Here is a 21,381-nt window from a genome sequence, read left to right as displayed (position 1 = left end):
AGCACGGATGACTGTTTCTTTAGCAGAAAGAGGCAGCAGTGGCAAAAATCTGCAGAGGAGTTTTAAAATACCAAAGCAAGTGCCAGTGAGTTTGTTAATCTGGTTACCAAAACTGAGTTTCTAATCAAACAGGATGCCAAGATTTTTCACAGGATGGCCAGAAGGAGAAGGACAGGGGGATTCAGTTGGCCAGAAATTATGCTTGAACAATGTGGAAAACTCCCCAATGAAAAGAATCTCTGTTTTGTCTGCGTTACATTTTAACTGAGCCGACAGAAGCCAGCTAAATACCGCAGAGTGGCAAGCCTTGACATGAGATGTGGAACTGGAACGCAGGCTTGAAATACTGCCACCGCTAGCTGAGAACCGTAGAACGGCACTCCCCACTCACAGCTGCCTTGAAACCATCCTTCTGTAGGTAATCCTTGGCGCCCAAGCTCTCCGGTCCAGTGGGACATCACACGACCAAAGGGTTTAGGGGTCCCACAGTCCTCTTGTCATCTTCTGAGAATCCCTCTTCAGCAAGACACTCATGGGAGAGTATTGAGTTGAGGCGCATCCTGCAAGCTGAGCCCCATCTTCTCACCACTAAATTCAGACCATGACCAGAGCCCTGCCTGATGGACAGGGGAGGGAACAGCTGGGTTTATGACTCAATAAATGTTCCTTTTTGTCCTTGATCATGAAGGAAGGCCTCCACGGATGAACACTTAGGATGTACGTGGCCTGGGCTTTGGAATCCCGAGGACTGTTATTGAGTCAATGACTCAATCTAACCGGACATACTAAGCTCGACTAATCACGTGTGAGGGTATCCAAGCGCTGAGAAGCCTGCTGCTGGGAGGGTTCCATTGAACAGCCAGGTCTTGAGTTCTTACCTGAATTCCAGTGGAGAGGATGAGGTCCGGAGGTGAAGTGGGAGGTCGGTTCAGGACTTCGAGGAAAGGTAGGAGAAAGAGCGTCCTCCACTATTGCTTTGACGGATGCAGAGTGTGTGTGCGTGCGAGAGGGAGGAAGAGAGCAGCGGTCTAGAGGGTTTGTGGAAGTTCATGTGGTGGATGATGTACGCTGGTCCTTGGTCGTGGAGGGCCTTCTAAGGTTGGATCAGCATCTTGATTTGGCGTCTCTTATGAATGGGGAGCCTGCGAAGTTCTTGAGGTGGGGGTGTGATGTGGGTCCATCAGGGGGTGAGTATGAGTGTTTCTGTTGAGTTTTGTATTGAATGTAGTCTCTTCAGGAGGCGAGCGGTGATTCATGCGGACAAGACAAGGGATGAGCGGGGTTTTAATGACTCAACACATGTTCTGTTTTGTCCGTGATCCTGAAGGAAGACCTCCACGGATGAAGACTTGAGAAGCATGCGGCCTGTACTTGGAAATCCTGCAAGCTGTTAGTGAGTGGGTGTTGCTCCGTTGCTTGTGGTGACAGGGGGGGGGGGTCTGTTGAGTGTATGCATTGTTTGTCTTCTGTGGATAACCTTGCACGGTTAGTGGCCATGATGTTCTCAATTAGGTGAGAAATATACTTTCTGTCGAGGAACACTGCCAGATACAAAGAGTTTTTGCAGTTGGGCAGCACTGCAGGCCTTCCTCCTGCGCTGCCCTGTGGCAAAAGAAAAGGGCATTAATGTGCTGAATCTATTAGATATGGCTCATTCCATTCCTTTCCCCCTGCACTCGTGCACAATGGGCTGCCGTGCTCAGATGCAGGCACCCGTGCACCATGGTGTATGGGATGGCTGCATTGAGGGGATGATTATTTTTGTGCAGAAAGGGAAAACTACCTACACAAAAACAATCACAAGAGGCGTTTTTCTCTTTTATGTGTCGCAGAATGCAGCGCACATAGAAAAAGCAAAAACGAGGAGAATTAAAGAGATTTCTCCTCGTTGTGTCTCCCTTACACCTCCCCCTGGGGAAGCGTATATTTTTGCCGCTGCCTCAGTGTTACCATTTCTTGTAAATCCGGGGCAGTGTCAAAAAAGCCATGGATGTTGCTGGGAACGCCCCCAGCAACACCCATTGCACGCCTGTTTAATGCAGAACACTGTGTTAAAGGGAACAATATTTATGAGGCAGCATTAAGCAGAAAAAAGTGGCTTAGAGCTGTCTGGTACATATGGAGAAGGCTCCTGTACCACGGAACGCCACAAAAAGTGATGCACCGGCGGCGCAAAGGGGTTATAAATAAGCCCCAAAGAGATAAAATGAAGCTCTCCTGCTGTGAGTTGTTGACAGAGAGTTGGGTCGGGATCAGAGCAAGATGGAAACAGGTCTTTTTTCCTGCTTCCTAAACTACCTGTGTCTGTTGATGTCCACTCTGACCTTCCACAGCTGGTCAGACTCCTTTCTCATACCCATAGTGTGAGTATTTCACTATTTTATTCATGTCTCCTTCCCCTAAGCTGCTCTCTCATGGATGGGTGTGTGTGGAGTGTGTGTGCGTGAATGTTTGTATGTGTATTTGAATGCAAGGTGCATGTATGTGAAAGAGTGTGGGATTTCTTTTACGCTGGAGTGAGTGAGTGGGTGTTTGTGAATACGTGTGAGCCTGTATGTGCATGTGTGAGTGTACACATTTTGAGAGAGATTGTGTGTGTATGTGTATGTTTGAATGTGTATGTGCATGTATATGTAAGACTGATAATTTTCAGTCTATGGATATGTGGGTGTGTATGTGTGTGCCTGTATGTACATGTATGAGTGTGTACATTTTAAGAGAGATTGTGTGTGTTTGAATGTATATGTGCATGTATGCGAAAGAGTGTCTGAATTGTTTTACTCTATGGATATGTGAGTCATAGTGTGTGCGTGTGAGTAAGTGTGAGCCTGTATGTGCATGTATGGGTGTTTACATTTGGGAGACGACCATTACAACGCGGTCTTTACACCACACTACCATTATGACGCGGTCATCACAACGCAAGTCGTTACAACGAGTTGCGCTGGATGGCGCTATATACTAAGGAATAGTATGATTTACTATTCCAACACCTTTCCTACTGTTATGTGGGCTGGAGTTGGAATAGTAAATCATACTATTCCTAAGTCCAGTGCCTACAGCGCAAGTCGTTGTAACGACTTGCGTTGTGGTAACTGCGTTGTAATGGTAGCGCGGTGTAAACACTGCATCGTAATGACATACATCCTTTACATTTTGAGAGGTATTGTGTATGTACGTGTGTGTATCCATTCTCAGAGTTGGACTATAGTGGTGCTTTGATGGCAATTTTCCAATTCAAACTACTCAACGCCTTTTAATGAAGACATCTCAAAGGCTTGAGTTGCCGACACACATCTGAACCGTCAGGTGTGCATAACTTCTCCCTCACTTAGACTGACCCATAATGTAGTTCTAAAGAGCAGAGGGTACACACTGAGCTGGAGTGTGACCAGTGAGAAGAGTGGCAGAAACATCTGTAAGCCTCTTGGGGCAGTAGCAAGTCTTCAGTAATTGGTAATCTCTGGAGTATTCCGCAAAGTTATGCAGTGAGTTCTCATCTTGTCTTGAATTGACAGGATGAGTGACTGAGAGGGGCTCAGAGTCTCACGAGCTGCCTCCCTGTAGACCCAGGAGTCATTAGAGTGAATGCCCCAGGCACACGTGGTGGGTGGAAATAGGGCACTCAAAGTACCTTAACCCTCTCATTCTTACAAGAACTAGACAACGTCTCTACGAAACACTCCCACTTCTCACATACATGATCTCTTATTGCCTGGTGCACCAATGGGAGCCTGGTCCTCACGCGTGCTTCCAGACTTCAAATATATTTCTACCCTTCTGGAATGTACCACTGCTTTATCAAACTATAAGACAGTGCTACTCAACTGAGATGAGCTGGTAATAAAAAAATATAAACCTATAGGATCTTAGGTAGACAGTAGTGGTGGGTGAAAAATTCCTCTGCGTCGGCGGAGTTCAATGAGTTTTGCCCACTCTGTATTCCGCATGGAGCGCGGAGATCTGGCACAACTCCATTTGCAGGCACTAGAACACTTCCCGGCAAGATTTTGCAATGTAGGCGGTCGCGGTAGGTCACGACCATTCATGTTGAAAAAGCTGCTTTTCTGCTCCAGTAGTACAAAAGGGGGTGGTGATGGACGGAGCATCTGAACCAATCAAACACTCACACCCAGTCAACAGATCTCGAGTAGAGCAGGAAAAAGCAGCACCCTCTAGCACGCCGCATGGTGCCATTCAGGCATGGAATAAGCTCAAGGCACTAAAAATCAGAGTGAGCAGCGCAACGTGCTGAATTCTGCCCACTTGCGGAACTATACAGAATCTCACAGAGTTTTTATGAAACTCCACTATATTCCATGGCGTGGAACTCCGCAAGTTCCGCCCACCCCTAGTAAAAAACAGCTGAAAGCAAGATATGTTTGCAGAGCAACCTGCCTAGACTTCTTCAGTGCATCTTCAGTGTCTAACCTACTAAGAGAGTAAGGGACTGTGTGTAAAGAGACATGGCACACAGTCTCCCCGCTAACCCCTTAACCCCTTCACTGTGGCGGCTATTGCGCTGCAGTGCTAAGGGGGAGGGGGGGGCGCGCGGCGCTCCCGTGCTCGTGACGGAACCGCTCCGTCACGAGTCTCGGGCGTGCTGTGCTTGTGACGGAACGGTTCCGTCACGGCCCCGCCCTGCCCAATTGAATGCTCAGTGCAGGTGCGGAATTCACGCCACGCAGACGCGGCGAGCGGGCCGTGATGGAACCGTTCCGTCACAAGCACAGCACACCCGAGGCTTGTGACGGAACGGTTCCGTCACAAGCATGCAAGGGGTTAAATAAGAGTGGCTTACGCTGTAACTCGTCGCCACACCGAGCTGTTCACAAGCCCACACTAGGGAGTCGGTGAACAAGTCTTTTGTGCTGCTCTTCTGAGGGGCATTAGAAGTATGTCCCCCTTGATTCCATCACAAGGTGGGCTTCCCGCGGCATCGTGTAATGGGCTACACGTGTCAGATCCAATTGTGGGCCCAGTGGTACCTACCTAAGGAAGGCCTGTGGGGCTCCTGCCTGTAACTGAGATCAGGCTCCTGGCAGCCCAGAAAGGCGGCCGCCATCCCTGGAGTATTGTTCGCTCTCAACACGTCCTATATTTAGCTGCCTCGTTGCTGGAAACTTTTTAGGACACCGTGGTTAGTGGGACTAAAAAAGCTGCGTCTAAACTATGAGCAGATGGCAGATTACCTAAGCAACAAGGTCTGTGTTTCCTGAGCCAAAGAAAAGGCAGAGATGGCTGTGATCGCTGAGAATGCCCTGGGGGGTGCAGGTTGGTGGCACACCTTGGAGCCAGGGCTCCAGGGTGCACCTCTCCAGCAGTGTCCACCACAGGTGGCCCTACAGAGCTGATGCACAGAACAAGGCTTGTCTTGAGTCTGGAGCTCTGCACAGATTGATGTAACAATGCCAGGACCTGTTGTCAGCAGGCAGAGTATTGTTGGGGGATATCAATGTCTGACCTGCCTTAGGGTGAGAATTGGGTAACTATCCAAAATATAGGATTTTATATCCGTTTAATATATATATATATATATATATAGAAATTCACTGAAAAAACCATAGGTTATAGACCATATATAGTTAGGGAATAGCATTTAAAAAACCTTATTTTACTCACACAAAACCATTGAAATTCCATATATAGTTAGTTGTACTAACTATATATCACGCACCCGCAATCCACTGCTGATGATGTCACATATTACATCATTCATGACATGGTCAGTGACATCACTGATGACATCACTGATGACATCTCAAATGACATCACTGATGACATCACTGATGACATCTCAAATGACATCACTGATGACATCTCAAATGACATTACTGATGACATCACTGATAAAATCATTCATGCGATAATACGATGAACCTCTTCAGACTCTAATATAACCTTAGATACACTCAGTGTAAACACAGACTCACAGATTGTCACTCATCCATGAAGTTACACACACACCTAGACAGTCATGCAAACAATCAATCACACCTCCATTTCCTTAACTATACAGTTAAACACACCTTACTTATTCAAACATATACTAAAACATATTTACTCACTTATACAATCCTGGATACAAGTTCACAATGATCCATACAGCCACTCACACATTCACTGGCTCTTATGCACAGTTATTTATATATGTCAACTCTCACATGTACTATATTTTACATATGTACTTAATTTGACATGTAGCACTGAGATATCTATTCACTCACCAATACAGTCATGCACACAGTCAACCGCCCATACAGCTGTTTCCAACATGCACTTTTGAACCCATACATCTATGCACAGAGTCATACACTTCCCAGCCACCCATACACACACTCAGTCTCCCATACAAATGCTTGGGCAACCAATCAATAACCCATATAGTTACTCATATAGCTACTGATCAACACATGCAGCAGTTTACAGAACAACAGACATAATGATGCACAAATTAAGACAGTTTAGTCACTAACCCATGCACTCAGTGAGACACATTTAATCACTCACTCATACATTCAGTCATGCACCTACTAAATCCATCGTCCAGACACTTATACATCGACTCATTCATAAATATGTAAGACATATTTTAACTTTACAGAAAAATACAGTCACTGGATGTTGTCATCAGTGATGTCATCAGTGATGTCATTTGAGATGTCATCAGTGATGTCATCAGTGATGTCATTTGAGATGTCATCAGTGATGTCATCAGTGATGTCACTGACCATGTCATGAATGATGTAATATGTGACATCATCAGCAGTGGATTGCGGGTGCGTGATATATAGTTAGTACAACTAACTATATATGGAATTTCAATGGTTTTGTGTGAGTAAAATAAGGTTTTTTAAATGCTATTCCCTAACTATATATGGTCTATAACCTATGGTTTTTTCAGTGAATTTTTAAGGTTTTGTAAATGCTAATTCCTAACTATATATGGTCTATAACCTATGGTTTTTTCAGTGAATTTCATTGGTTTTTTAATAGCTAATATCAAAACCTTTACAATGTATTATTCTTTAAAAAGAAAAATATTTTTTACATGTTTTTAATACAATTTTTGTAATTTTTTTTTTTTGTTTCGCTCCCAGTACGCGTACCGGTTAGCTTCCCGTTAGCTCAATCCGGAGGCGCGACCCGGTACGCGAACCGGTAAACGTTCCTTTTGCGCACCTCTCGCGTTACAAAACAACATCGTGACGCGTCGCGTCAGCATGACGTTTCGCGTTCTCGCGTAATACGTCATATGACGTGCTACGTTCGCGTACCCGGAAGCGCAGCGGTACGCGTACCGGGCGCTAACCACGAAAAAAAACAAATTTTTTTTTTATTTTTTTGCTTCGCGGGGCCCCTTTAAAACCTCCACATTAAACCTAGGGGGTCAGCGAGGATCTACTATGCCCCCTTATAGTTATTTCCCCCTTTGTTTTGGCCTCCTCTTGTCTCTCGATCCTACCGAGAGACAAGATGGCGGCCGCTCCGGACTGTTTAGAATGTTGACAGACACCGGAGAGCCAATCAGCTTCGCTACGCGAAGTTCCGTTACGCGTCAAGTACGCGAACCGGGGCGCTGCCTGGTCCGCGCTTACAGATATATATCTTTTTTTGAACGTTAATTTCTCAAAATCCACTGCAGCACATATATTGAGACCTACAAAAGGCACATCGGGCTACCAGTCCCTACAATTTTGCCAAGTTTCGTGCAAATCCATTCAGCCGTTCGGGCTAAAAGTGAGGCTAACCGCCCTATGGAAAACTCAATGTTAAAAACACGTTTTGGGACCCCCCTTTTTTCTCGGCCCCCCCTGGACCAACTCCCCCCAAATTTCCAGGGGCTGCTCAGAAACAAAATGTTCCATTTTGCTGAAAATTTCAGCCAATTCCGTCCACAAACGCCAAAGTTATTAGACATAGAATTTTCAAAAATCCCATAGGGAAAAAATCCTAACTATATATACCTACTGGCGACCGCCAGTAGGTAATATATATATATATATATATATATATATATATATATATATATATATATATATATATATATATATATATATATATATATATATATATATATATATATTTCATCAAGAATAAGTATTTTTACTCCAAGACAAAAAAACTATTCTTTCCTTGTCAACTCTATCTTTTTTTTCCCAGAATACCCCTTACTCAAATTCTTTCTCTATCCTTTTCTCTCTTTTTGTCTTCCTCCCTCTCACTCTTTCTGCCACTTCTAGTCTCACTCATTTATCCTTCTCTCTGTTGCTTTAGCTCATGCTTCCCCTATCTTTCTTTCTTTCTTTCTTTCTTTCTTTCTTTCTTTCTTTCTTTCCTTTTCTTTCTTCCTTTCTTTCTTTCGTTCTCTTTCTTTTTTCTTTCTTTCTTTCTTTCTTTCTTTCTTTCTTTCTTTCTTTCTTTCTTTCTTTCTCTCTCGCTCCCTCCCTCTTTCTTGACATTAAAGCAGTGCATCGGGATTAACGAGTTATGTTCTTGGCTTCATCTTCTCACTGTCACCGGGTAGCTACTCATACACCTTTCAAATAATCTTCAAAGTGCTCGTCACCTGTCAGGCCTCATTAACTCAGGGTGTCTTTGATGACTCCATTTTCATCCACCCGGATGAGCCAGCCAACAACATTTGTTTTGAAGCATCTCAAGCTGAGTTTTATAACAAATATCAACAAGAGCTACTCTGATAGTAGTGATCTCATCTGGTTGTAGTGGGTGTTGTGCTGGTCAGCTGGGAGATGACAAAGACTACCTTCCATCTAATCTAGTACAGGTCATCACTGCCCCCCACAGAAGCAAACATAGTGCCTCCGCAGGGACACCGGGGCACCTCCAGCTGCTTCTCACTGTGCGGTCAATAGGGCGCCCCTGCTCATCACAAAGACAAACTTAGGACAGACTTAAGACAAAATCCTTACTTTACTACTACTAAATGCCTTCTGTGAATACCAAAAGTAGTAAGTTTAGGATTTTGTCTTAAGTTAGGTCTGTGAATCCGGCCTACAGATCATAAGAAGCTGTACTCTTAAACTGTTGAGATGACACATGGGTCGACACATTACTCTCTCATATAACAACAACTCAAAGGTATTTCACAAGTCAGTCAAAGAAAACCATTTCAAAATGACCAGGAGTCAGGGAAACGAGATAGAATAAAAAAAAAAAGAGTTTCAACAAGTAAGAAAGTAGGAAGCTGGGGGCATATTACCAAGCAATAGCGATAATTATCGCTATTTCTTGGTTAGAGACAAAATTTTACCACTGAGCTGCGGCGATTGTTATCGCAGATAAACCTTGGTATTACCAAGGTTTGTCGCAAATGCGATAAAAAACGGCCGCAATGCATGAATATCGCTGTAAAGTCAGCGATATTCACGCATTACCGAGCTAATGCTCTTAGCCATGTTATCCACCTCCCATTGGATAACATGGCTAAGAACTGCTCAGGGCAGGTGTTAGCTTTTGGAGATATTCACGCTTAGCACGAATATCTCCAAAAGTTGGTAATAGGGGATAGCGATGTTAGCGAGTGTTTCCAGTCGCTAACATCTTGGCATGCCCACTTTGCATGTCATTAGTGATAAATATCACTGACATGCAAAGTGGGGCCCAAGATGGTCGCTATCTCCTACTAGCTGTCGCTAACTGGTGTTAGCGACAGCTAGGTAATAGGGAGATCCTTTTATCTCCGCTTTCTTGGCTTTTAAAGCCAAAAAAGCGGAGATAAACCCCCTTGATAATATGCCCCCTGGACCTTTATAGCAGAGCAACCCTTTAAGCCTTAGAAGGTAACGGTTGTGTATTTCTAAAAACAAGTGGCCGGTAGTAATGTGCAACACAGCACAATGCAGCTTTGGGAGGGAGGGAGAACGGTCCACTTGGGGTAGGATTTTCCTCCAACTTACTTTGCGCATTCAGCGCCAGTTTGTGGTATAAAAGAAAAGTATTTGGAGGTGCATTTTGCACAAAAAAACGTGCTAAATACAAAAAAACAGAAACTACAGAACGAGCAGCCGTTCTTGTTGGATAAAGGGGCAGTAGTTTTTTTCCATAAATTGGTGTTAATGATGCAACAGGGTGGAATCACAGTATTATTGGTAATTCCCTGTGAAAGAGTAATGCAGAATTACTCAAATTAATCAGATTTCTCTGGCGTATTCAAAAATCCGCCAAGGCCTACTTTTTGCCTATTCACAAACCCGAGTGTAAATTTACTCCAAAATGAAACTTGCATATCTCCACCATAGCTTTGGAGCTATCCACAAAGTGCATGGCCTATTTACAAAGGTAACTTTCCTTTTGAGTAATTTACACATGCTATTTACTCTTACACTTTTGAGCCCCTCTGTCCTTAGTACCATTTTTGGATTGATGCATATCAGAAAGTAGGCCTGGCCGGTAAATTCCGTTCCGCTTGCGGAATTCGCGGAATTTGGGTAATTTCGCGTTGCGAATGCAAAATTGCCCAAAATTCTGCGTTCCGCGACTTCGTGAAATTTTTTGCTCGTTCATGTTCTCAAATGTGTGTTCGCGAGATATTTCCCCCCTCTCGATAGTAGTCACTGCTATGTAGAGCCCAGCTTACAATCCAAGGCCTCTAGGCACTAGAACAGTGCGTATTTCTATTACGCAGGGCAGAAGTCGGGGTACAGGTGGGTAGACGTCATCCATCTACTTTTTTCACAGGGGGGACGCCCCTCCCCTGCCAAGAAGTTGGCAACAGTAAATTATGCAGAACTTGTCCCGGTCTTAAGACACTGGGCACATTTAGCAGCGCCTGCAAGTTGTCTGCCTTCCATTCCCAGCAGCAACGTGCAGGCGGGGAGGGGCTAGCATACACTTTGGGGCAATACAAAGGCTGAAGTTAAGGGGCCAGCAGCCCTCCTTGTGTTCCGGTCTGATCCTGGCTGGGAGCTACTTGCAGCCAAACACCCAGGCGCCAATTCAAGGAGAGACAAAAGAGGCATTCAGTTCCCACTTCAACACTTCACAAGTGCTTAGAAGGAACTACAATTTGGAGGCAAGCGTTTCACTTTGTTCAATCCCTGTATGCAACAGAAATGGAGGCACATTAAGAATGTCAGATGTGGCAGTTTGTCCAACTATATACATGAACTAGCAGCCCGTCCCGACGTTGTCCGGGAGCAATCATGGCTCAGGGCCCCCGCCCGCCCTGACGTTGTGTAACCTGCCCACCTCACTGGTCACGTCACTTTTTCCTGCTGTAATGCCCCGTTTGGTACCTGCCCACGTCACTTGCCACGTCACTTTTTCGTCCTGTAATGCCCCGTTTGCTACCCGCTCCACTTTGTATGCTTTTGTCCCCTGCACACGTTTGTTTTTCCTCCTGTTAACCTGCCCACGTCACTGCCCACATCACTTTTTCCTCCTGTAATGCCCCGTTTCACTTTTTTGTCCTGTAATGGCCCGTTTGCTCCCCGCTCCACTTTGTACGCTTTTGTCACCTGCACATGTTTGTTTTTCCCCCTGCTAACCTGCCCACGTTACTTTTTCCTGCCCACGTTTGTTTTTCCTCCGGTACCTGTGGCTCGCTCACCGCTCCTCCCGTTTCTATTTCCTCTTGTTAACCTGCCCACGTTACTTTTTCCTGCACACGTTTGTTTTTCCTCCTTTACCTGTGGCTCGCTCACCGCTCCTCCCCGCCACCGCTCCTCCCTCACATTGCTGACTGGTAACTTGGCGCCCTATTTCATCCGCCGCTGACCGCTCCTCCCCGCCGCCGCTCCTCACTGTCTGCCCGCCGATCCTCTCCGCCTGTCCGACGGTCATGTCCGCTGCTCCCCTGATCTCCGCCGCTCCTCGTCACTGCTCCTCCCCACGCTGATCTCCGCCGCTCCTGTACGCCGCTCCTCGCGTGTACGCCGCTCCTGATGTCAGCACGCATGTCGCGGCCGGCGTTACTTCAGAAGGGACTATTTTTTTTTTAACTTATATTTTTTAATAACGTATTTATTTTTTATTTATATAGCCTATGTCCATCTGCACACCCTGAGGATTACAACGATGAATCGGTTGTGTGGATTGGCACTGTGGTTCCCGAGTTTACCTGGCTCAAAGGTTTGTGTTCTCTCTTTATAATAGTAGTATAGAAAACCATTTAAATAACACTTTTGTACTTCTTTTATAGCGCTCCTCATCCCAATATAGGGTGTCAGAGCACTTTAAAATCCAGGCACGTGTTATACATTGACAGCAAATCATACAAGTGTGTAAATCAATGTACCGGTCATGGGTGAATTGTCACTTCCTGTGATGCCACGTGCGATCACACGCATCGAGATGTCACGCAACGTCACTTCCATACAGTCTAATATGGTTAGCCCCCCCCCCCCCCCCCCACACACACACACACCTTTTTTCAGGACCTGTGCCTTGCTAGAACCCAACCCAATGGCACTCAAGTCATCGACCATAGTTTAATGATAGGCTAGGTCGGCCCTGTCTGAATTTCAACACGTGGGCTAACGATTTACGGTGGGTGCGCTGCATTCCGAGCCCCCCTCCCCCCCCACACTATTACAAATGATGAATCACTGTAGTGTCTTGAAGCACATCATTGTGTGAAGAGCGCCGCACACGTCATGGCAGTCACTGTCAGTCTGACACACTTCTTCCCAAAGTACAGAAATGCTGCAGGGTTGAGCTGTTTATGGAAAATTCTTCTGAAAGTTCAGCTCATAGTTTGTGCACCTGGTGAAAGGTAGCCTTGAGGCGCTACATAAAGGCAGCCTAGCAGCGCTTCAAAATAACAGCCTAGCGGCGCTACATAGAGGCAGCCTAGAGGCGCTACATAGAGGCAGCCTAGCGGCGCTACATAGAGGCAGCCTTGCAGCGCTACGCAAGAGTAGCCCAGCGGAAAAAAAACATTTGTACAATATAAACAAAGTGACGCTGATTCACTGAATTCTAAAACCCTTGACTCAGTAAATAGAAAGCATTTAGTGTGAATACGTCGACCGAGCTTCATCCAGCAGCACCGAAGCATCTCAGCAGCAGGCACCGAACCTCGCCACCAGCAGGGGGTGTCTCAGCATCCTCAGCAGAAGCTCAGCAGGCAGCAGGGGGCAATTCACATCCCTGCGCGGACACATGGCTGGTACATCCGAGACACCCTCGCATCACTCAAGACAGACACCTTGCTGCAGCTCTGAAACACTATAGCACCAGGGCTAGACCCCTAGCAGCAGCTGTAAGATACTTCAGGACCCTGGACAGACCCCTAGCAGCAACCAAGAGACGCTTCAGGACCCTGGACAGACCCATAGCAGCAGACAAGAGACACTTCAGGACCCTGGACAGACCCCTAGCAGCAGCCTAGAGACACTCCAGGACCCTGGACAGACCCCTAGCAGCAACCAAGAGACGCTTCAGGACCCTGGACAGACCCCTAGCAGCAGACAAGAGACACTTCAGGACCCTGGACAGACCCCTAGCAGCAGACAAGAGACACTTCAGGACCCTGGACAGAACCCTAGCAGCAGCTCTGAGACACTTCAGGACCCTGGACAGACCCCTAGCAGCAGCTGTAAGACACTTCAGGACCCTGGACAGACCCCTAGCAACAGCCAAGAGACACCCAAGACCCTGGACAGACCCCTAGCAGCAGCCAAAAGACACTTCAGGACCCTGGACAGACCCCTAGCAGCAGCTGTAAGACACTTCAGGACCCTGGACAGACCCCTAGCAGCAGCCAAGAGACACCCAAGACCCTGGACAGACCCCTAGCAGCAGCTCTGAGACACTTCAGGATCCTGGACAGACCCTGGACAGACCCCTAGCTGCAGCTCTGAAACACTATAGCACCAGGGCTAGACCCCTAGCAGCAGCTGTAAGATACTTCAGGACCCTGGACAGACCCCCTAGCAGCAGACAAGAGACACTTCAGGACCCTGGACAGACCCCCTAGCAGCAGCTCTGAGACACTTAAGGACCCTGGACAGACCCCTAGCAGCAGCTGTGAGACACTTCAGGACCCTGGACAGACCCCTAGCAGCAGCCCAGAGACACTTCAGGACCCTGGACAGACCCCTAGCAGCAGCTCTGAGACACTTCAAGACCCTGGACAGACCCTAGCAGCAGCCAAGAGACACTTCAGGACCCTGGACAGACCCCTAGCAGCAGCCAAGAGACACTTCAGGACCCTGGACAGACCCCTAGCAGCTGCTCTGAGACACTTCAAGACCCTGGACAGACCCTAGCAGCAGCTCTGAGACACTTCAGGGCCCTGGACAGACCCCTAGCAGCCGCTCTGAGACACTTCAGGACCCAGGACAGACCCCTAGCAGCAGCTCTGAGACACTCCAGGACCCTGGACAGACCCCTAGCAGCAGCCAAGAGAGACTTCAGGACCCTGGACAGACCCCTAGCAGCAGCCAAGAGACACTTCAGGACCCTGGACAGACCCCTAGCAGCAGACAAGAGACACTTCAGGACCCTGGACAGACCCCTAGCAGCAGCTCTGAGACACTTCAGGGCCCTGGACAGACCCCTAGCAGCAGCTCTGAGACACTTCAGGACCCTGGACAGACCCCTAGCAGCAGCTCTGAGACACTCCAGGACCCTGGACAGACCCCTAGCAGCAGCCAAGAGACACTTCAGGACCCTGGACAGACCCCTAGCAGCAGCCAAGAGACACTTCAGAACCCTGGACAGACCCCTAGCAGCAGCTCTGAGACACTTCAGGACCCTGGACAGACCCCTAGCAGCAGCCAAGAGACACTTCAGGACCCTGGACAGACCCCTAGCAGCAGCCCAGAGACACTTCAGGACCCTGGTCAGACCCCTAGCAGCAGCCAAGAGACACTTCAGAACCCTGGACAGACCCCTAGCAGCAGCTCTGAGACACTTCAGGACCCTGGACAGACCCCTAGCAGCAGCCAAGAGACACTTCAGGACCCTGGACAGACCCCTAGCAGCAGCCCAGAGACACTTCAGGACCCTGGTCAGACCCCTAGCAGCAGCCCAGAGACACTTCTGGACCCTGGACAGACCCCTAGCAGCAGCCAAGAGACACTTCAGGACCCTGGACAGACCCCTAGCAGCAGACAAGAGACACTTCAGGACCCTGGACAGACCCCTAGCAGCAGCTCTGAGACACTTCAGGACCCTGGACAGACCCCTAGCAGCAGCTCTGAGACACTTCAGGACCCTGGACAGACCCCTAACAGCAGCCCAGAGACACTTCAGGGCCCTGGACAGACCCCTAGCAGCAGCTCTGAGACACTTCAGGACCCTGGACAGACCCCTAGCAGCAGCTCTGAGATACTTCAGGACCCTGGACAGACCCCTAGCAGCAGCTCTGAGACACTCCAGGACCCTGGACAGACCCCTAGCAGCAGCCAAGAGACACTTCAGGACCCTGGACAGACCCCTAGCAGCAGCCAAGAGACACTTCAGAACCCTGGACAGACCCCTAGCAGCAGCCAAGAGACACTTCAGAACCCTGGACAGACCCCTAGCAGCAGCCAAGAGACACTTCAGGACCCTGGACAGACCCCTAGCAGCAGCCCAGAGACACTTCAGGACCCTGGTCAGACCCCTAGCAGCAGCCCAGAGACACTTCAGGACCCTGGACAGACCCCTAGCAGCAGCCAAGAGACACTTCAGGACCCTGGACAGACCGCTAGCCACAGACAAGAGACACTTCAGGACCCTGGACAGACCCCTAGCAGCAGCTCTGAGACACTTCAGGGCCCTGGACAGACCCCTAGCAGCAGCTCTGAGACACTTCAGGACCCTGGACAGACCCCTAACAGCAGCCCAGAGACACTTCAGGGCCCTGGACAGACCCCTAGCAGCAGCTCTGAGACACTTCAGGACCCTGGACAGACCCCTAGCAGCAGCTCTGAGACACTCCAGGACCCTCGACAGACCCCTAGCAGCAGCCAAGAGACACTTCAGGACCCTGGACAGACCCCTAGCAGCAGCTCTGAGACACTTCAGGACCCTGGACAGACCCCTAGCAGCAGCCAAGAGAGACTTCAGGACACTGGACAGACCCCTAGCAGCAGCCAAGAGACACTTCAGGACCCTGGACAGACCCCTAGCAGCAGACAAGAGACACTTCAGGACCCTGGACAGACCCCTAGCAGCAGCTCTGAGACACTTCAGGGCCCTGGACAGACCCCTAGCAGCAGCTCTGAGACACTCCAGGACCCTGGACAGACCCCTAGCAGCAGCTCTGAGACACTCCAGGACCCTGGACAGACCCCTAGCAGCAGCCAAGAGACACTTCAGGACCCTGGACAGACCCCTAGCAGCAGCCAAGAGACACTTCAGAACCCTGGACAGACCCCTAGCAGCAGCTCTGAGACACTTCAGGACCCTGGACAGACCCCTAGCAGCAGCCAAGAGACACTTCAGGACCCTGTACAGACCCCTAGCAGCAGCCCAGAGACACTTCAGGACCCTGGACAGACCCCTAGCAGCAGCCCAGTGACACTTCAGGACCCTGGACAGACCCCTAGCACCAGCCAAGAGACACTTCAGGACCCTGGACAGACCCCTAGCAGCAGACAAGAGACACTTCAGGACCCTGGACAGACCCCTAGCAGCAGCTCTGAGACACTTCAAGACCCTGGACAGACCCCTAGCAGCTGCTCTAAGACACTTCAAGACCCTGGTCAGACCCCTAGCAGCAGCTCTGATACACTTCAGGGCCCTGGACAGACCCCTAGCAGCAGCTCTGAGACACTTCAGGACCCTGGACAGACCCCTAGCAGCAGCTCTGAGACACTCCAGGACCCTGGACAGACCCCTAGCAGCAGCTCTGAGACACTTCAGGACCCTGGACAGACCCCTAGCAGCAGCTCTGAGACACTTCAGGACCCTGGACAGACCCCTAGCAGCAGCCAAGAGACACTTCAGGACCCTGGACAGACCCCTAGCAGCAGCCCAGAGACACTTCAGGACCCTGGACAGACCCCTAGCAGCAGCCCAGAGACACTTCAGGACCCTGGACAGACCCCTAGCAGCAGCCAAGAGACACTTCAGGACCCTGGACAGACCCCTAGCATCAGACAAGAGACACTTCAGGACCCTGGACAGACCCCTAGCAGCAGCTCTGAGACACTTCAGGGCCCTGGACAGACCCCTAGCAGCAGCTCTGAGACACTTCAGGACCCTGGACAGACCCCTAGCAGCAGCTCTGAGACACTCCAGGACCCTGGACAGACCCCTAGCAGCAGCTCTGAGACACTTCAGGACCCTGGACAGACCCCTAGCAGCAGCTCTGAGACACTTCAGGACCCTGGACAGACCCCTAGCAGCAGCCAAGAGACACTCCAGGACCCTGGACAGACCCCTAGCAGCAGCCAAGAGACACTTCAGGACCCTGGACAGACCCCTAGCAGCAGCTCTGAGACACTCCAGGACCCCGGACAGACCCCTAGCAGCAGCCAAGAGAGACTTCATGACCCTGGACAGACCCCTAGCAGCTGCTCTAAGACACTTCAAGACCCCGGACAGACCCCTAGCAGCAGCTCTGAGACACTTCAAGACCCTGGACAGACCCCTAGCAGCTGCTCTAAGACACTTCAAGACCTTGGACAGCCCCCTAGCAGCAGCTCTGATACACTTCAGGGCCCTGGACAGACCCCTAGCAGCAGCTCTGAGACACTTCAGGACCCTGGACAGACCCCTAGCAGCAGCTCTGAGACACTCCAGGACCCTGGACAGACCCCTAGCAGCAGCTCTGAGACACTTCAGGACCCTGGACAGACCCCTAGCAGCAGCTCTGAGACACTTCAGGACCCTGGACAGACCCCTAGCAGCAGCCAAGAGACACTTCAGGACCCTGGATAGACCCCTAGCAGCAGCCCAGAGACACTTCAGGACCCTGGACAGACCCCTAGCAGCAGCCCAGAGACACTTCAGGACCCTGGACAGACCCCTAGCAGCAGCCAAGAGACACTTCAGGACCCTGGACAGACCCCTAGCAGCAGACAAGAGACACTTCAGGACCCTGGACAGACCCCTAGCAGCCGCTCTGAGACACTTCAGGGCCCTGGACAGACCCCTAGCAGCAGCTCTGAGACACTTCAGGACCCTGGACAGACCCCTAGCAGCAGCTCTGAGACACTCCAGGACCCTGGACAGACCCCTAGCAGCAGCTCTGAGACACTTCAGGACCCTGGACAGACCCCTAGCAGCAGCTCTGAGACACTTCAGGACCCTGGACAGACCCCTAGCAGCAGCCAAGAGACACTCCAGGACCCTGGACAGACCCCTAGCAGCAGCCAAGAGACACTTCAGGACCCTGGACAGACCCCTAGCAGCAGCTCTGAGACACTCCAGGACCCCGGACAGACCCCTAGCAGCAGCCAAGAGAGACTTCATGACCCTGGACAGTCCACTAGCAGCAGCTCTGAGACACTTCAGGACCCTGGACAGACCCCTAGGAGCAGCTCTGAGACACTTCAGGACCCTGGACAGACCCCTAGCAGCAGCCAAGAGACACTCCAGGACCCTGGACAGACCCCTAGCAGCAGCCAAGAGACACTTCAGGACCCTGGACAGACCCCTAGCAGCAGCTCTGAGACACTCCAGGACCCCGGACAGACCCCTAGCAGCAGCCAAGAGAGACTTCATGACCCTGGACAGTCCACTAGCAGCAGCTCTGAGACACTTCAGGACCCTGGACAGACCCCTAGCAGCAGCCAAGAGAGACTTCATGACCCTGGACAGTCCACTAGCAGCAGCCAAGAGACACTTCAGGACCCTGGACAGACCCCTAGCAGCAGCCAAGAGACACTTCAGGACCCTGGACAGACCCCTAGCAGCAGCTCTGAGACACTTCAGGACCCTGGACAGACCCCTAGCAGCAGCCAAGCGACACTTCAGGACCCTGGACAGACCCCTAGCAGCAGCCCAGATACATTTCAAGGCCCTGGACAGACCCCTAGAGGCAGCTCTGAGACAATTCAGGACCCTGGACAGACCCCTAGCAGCAGCTCTGAGACTCTTCAGGACCCTGGACAGACCCTGAGTAGCTGCAGCACTGGGACACTTCAGCACTTTGTTCAGGTCACCGACACTTTATTTCATGTCTGATCGGAGCCAATACACGTGTAACACCAGACGTCGATGTTTTTAAAGCGTGCACATTCACATGTATGTAAATCATTTAATTGTGTCCTTACTTTGCAGAAAACGTAACATTAGAAAGATACCACTTGCTTGCTCCCCACATAGCGCCTTGCTAATTTTTGTGTGAATTGCATGTGGTCTTAAATAGCCTTTAACACTCGACGATTTGAGGGCGCGCATTCGCGGCATCTATAATAAACAAGGCCGATAAGTGGTTTGTCGAGGGTCACACCGTGCGGCCACGTGGATAAGACCAGAAGATCCCTTTGGTCTGCAGTATTCATTCACAACCTCTGAGACACCAGACTATACCAAGCGCTATCTTAAATTCACACCCCATACCGTGGTTTGCCCAGGATCACACACTGAGTCATTCTAGTCTTCTGCAGCCACACATTGCAAGAAGACGTCACACCTTCAAGAGTCACCCGCTACACTAACACGAAGCTAACATTAGATGAACAGAAAACAGAACATTGTATTCGTAACCCGGGGAGCAGTGAGCGCGCAGCGTGCCCGCGGACCAGGGGGGAGGGGGTCCAAGCCCAAACAAACGATAACCACGTGCATAGCGCCTACCACGCTGTTTGCTCATCACCCAGCTTGTGTCTACCCGACAAACAAATGCACACTCACAACACACGTCACCAGAGGGTCCCCATGTGCACGATGGCACAGGCAGCGAGTGTGTGTGGTAAAAAAACAGCATTTGGGAGCATCAGGTAGCGCCAAGCTCTCACCAGGCACGTTCTTCCGCTGTTTTAGGCGCTTTGCACATAGACACTGCAGCATGTGCGCTCCTTTCTCCGGGAAGAGCCACCGAATCTTCATTGAGGCCGAGTCCGGAGCCCGCGGGTCCCACCAACTGCACTTCACCCAGAAGTTAGGAGCACATCACCCCCCCTCCGTGGCAGGGGAGGGCAGCAGCGCCGGGGTCCGGAGAGGGGGCTACGAGGCGCTGCAGAGGGCCATGGGGGACCCTGCACGGCGGAGGCAGCTGGCCAAAGGGGGAGGTGGAGGCGAGGAGGCACCGGAGGGGTGGATGGAGAGAGAGGGGAGAGGGAGAGGCGAGAGGGAGAGAGACAGAAGAGAGAGAGGAGAGAGAGAGAGGAGAGAGAGGGGGAGAGCTCTGCAGGCGTCAGACGCTGTCATAGAGACAAGCCCCGCCTCGGCTTGCACAACCAGGAAGTGGTGGGGCCCAGGGAGCTGCAGCAGGCACAAAGACACCGGAGCAAACCCCTGGGAAGAGGCAGCATGCATTAGCCACTGAAGACAGAGACAGACCGCGTGTGCACCGGTTTATTCACACTGAGAGCGGCCAGGGAGCCCAGAGCCAGGGGTTTATACAGATGCATGCAGAAAACATCACAGAAACATGGTGATTGGTTCATGGGAGGAAACTCTACAGGAACATCAAAAAGAAACACCAATGTATGGATTCTGACAACACATAGGTGCCACAGTGAGACATTAATACACACAAACACACATATCTACGCACACACACACACATATATCTACACACACACACACACACACACACGTATATCTACACACACACACACACACACACACGTATATCTACACACACACACACACACGTATATCTACACATACACACACGCATATCTACACACAAACACACGTATATCTACACACACACGTATATCTACACACAAACACACACATACACACACACACGTATATCTACACACGCACGTATATCTATACACACACGTATATCTACACACGCACGCATATCTACACACACACGTATATTCACACACACACGTATATTTACACACACAATTATATCTACACACACACACGTATATCTACACACACACAAGTATATCCCCACACACACACACACGCATATCTACACACACACACAAACGTATATCTACACACACACACACACGTATATCTACACACACACACACATACACACGCACACGTATATCTACACACGCACGTATATCTACACACAAACACACATACACATGCACACGTATATCTACACACGCACGTATATCTACACACACACGTATATCTACACACGCACGCATATCTACACACACACGTATATCCACACACACACGTATATTTACACACACACGTATATCTACACACACACACGTATATCTACACACACACACGTATATCCCCACACACACACACGCATATCTACACACACACACACACGTATATCTACACACACACGTATATCTACACACATACACACACACATATATCTAC

The 21,381-nt window shown here is 49.8% G+C and overlaps 1 protein-coding gene across 2 annotated transcripts in view; it reads right to left on the bottom strand.

Moving 5' to 3' along the window:
* The window catches only part of FGF12 (fibroblast growth factor 12), an 824,634-nt gene that overhangs the window by 523,185 nt on the left and 280,068 nt on the right, over positions 1–21,381 (bottom strand). The window contains exon 1 of one of the 2 annotated variants that reach the window (XM_078667728.1): positions 19,863–19,942. The exons of the other annotated variant lie outside the window; for it this stretch is intronic. Coding sequence (XP_078523854.1) covers positions 19,863–19,914 — 52 coding nt within the window. The 5' untranslated portion in view covers positions 19,915–19,942. Of the gene's footprint in view, positions 1–19,862; positions 19,943–21,381 lie in introns of those variants that run through there. 2 annotated transcript variants of the gene reach the window in all.

This window comes from Lissotriton helveticus, chromosome 11 (assembly GCF_964261635.1).
Source record: "Lissotriton helveticus chromosome 11, aLisHel1.1, whole genome shotgun sequence".
Lineage (NCBI taxonomy): Eukaryota > Metazoa > Chordata > Amphibia > Caudata > Salamandridae > Lissotriton > Lissotriton helveticus.
Note: the sequence above shows the minus strand (reverse complement) of the source record. Positions and strands in the feature narration are given on the sequence as shown.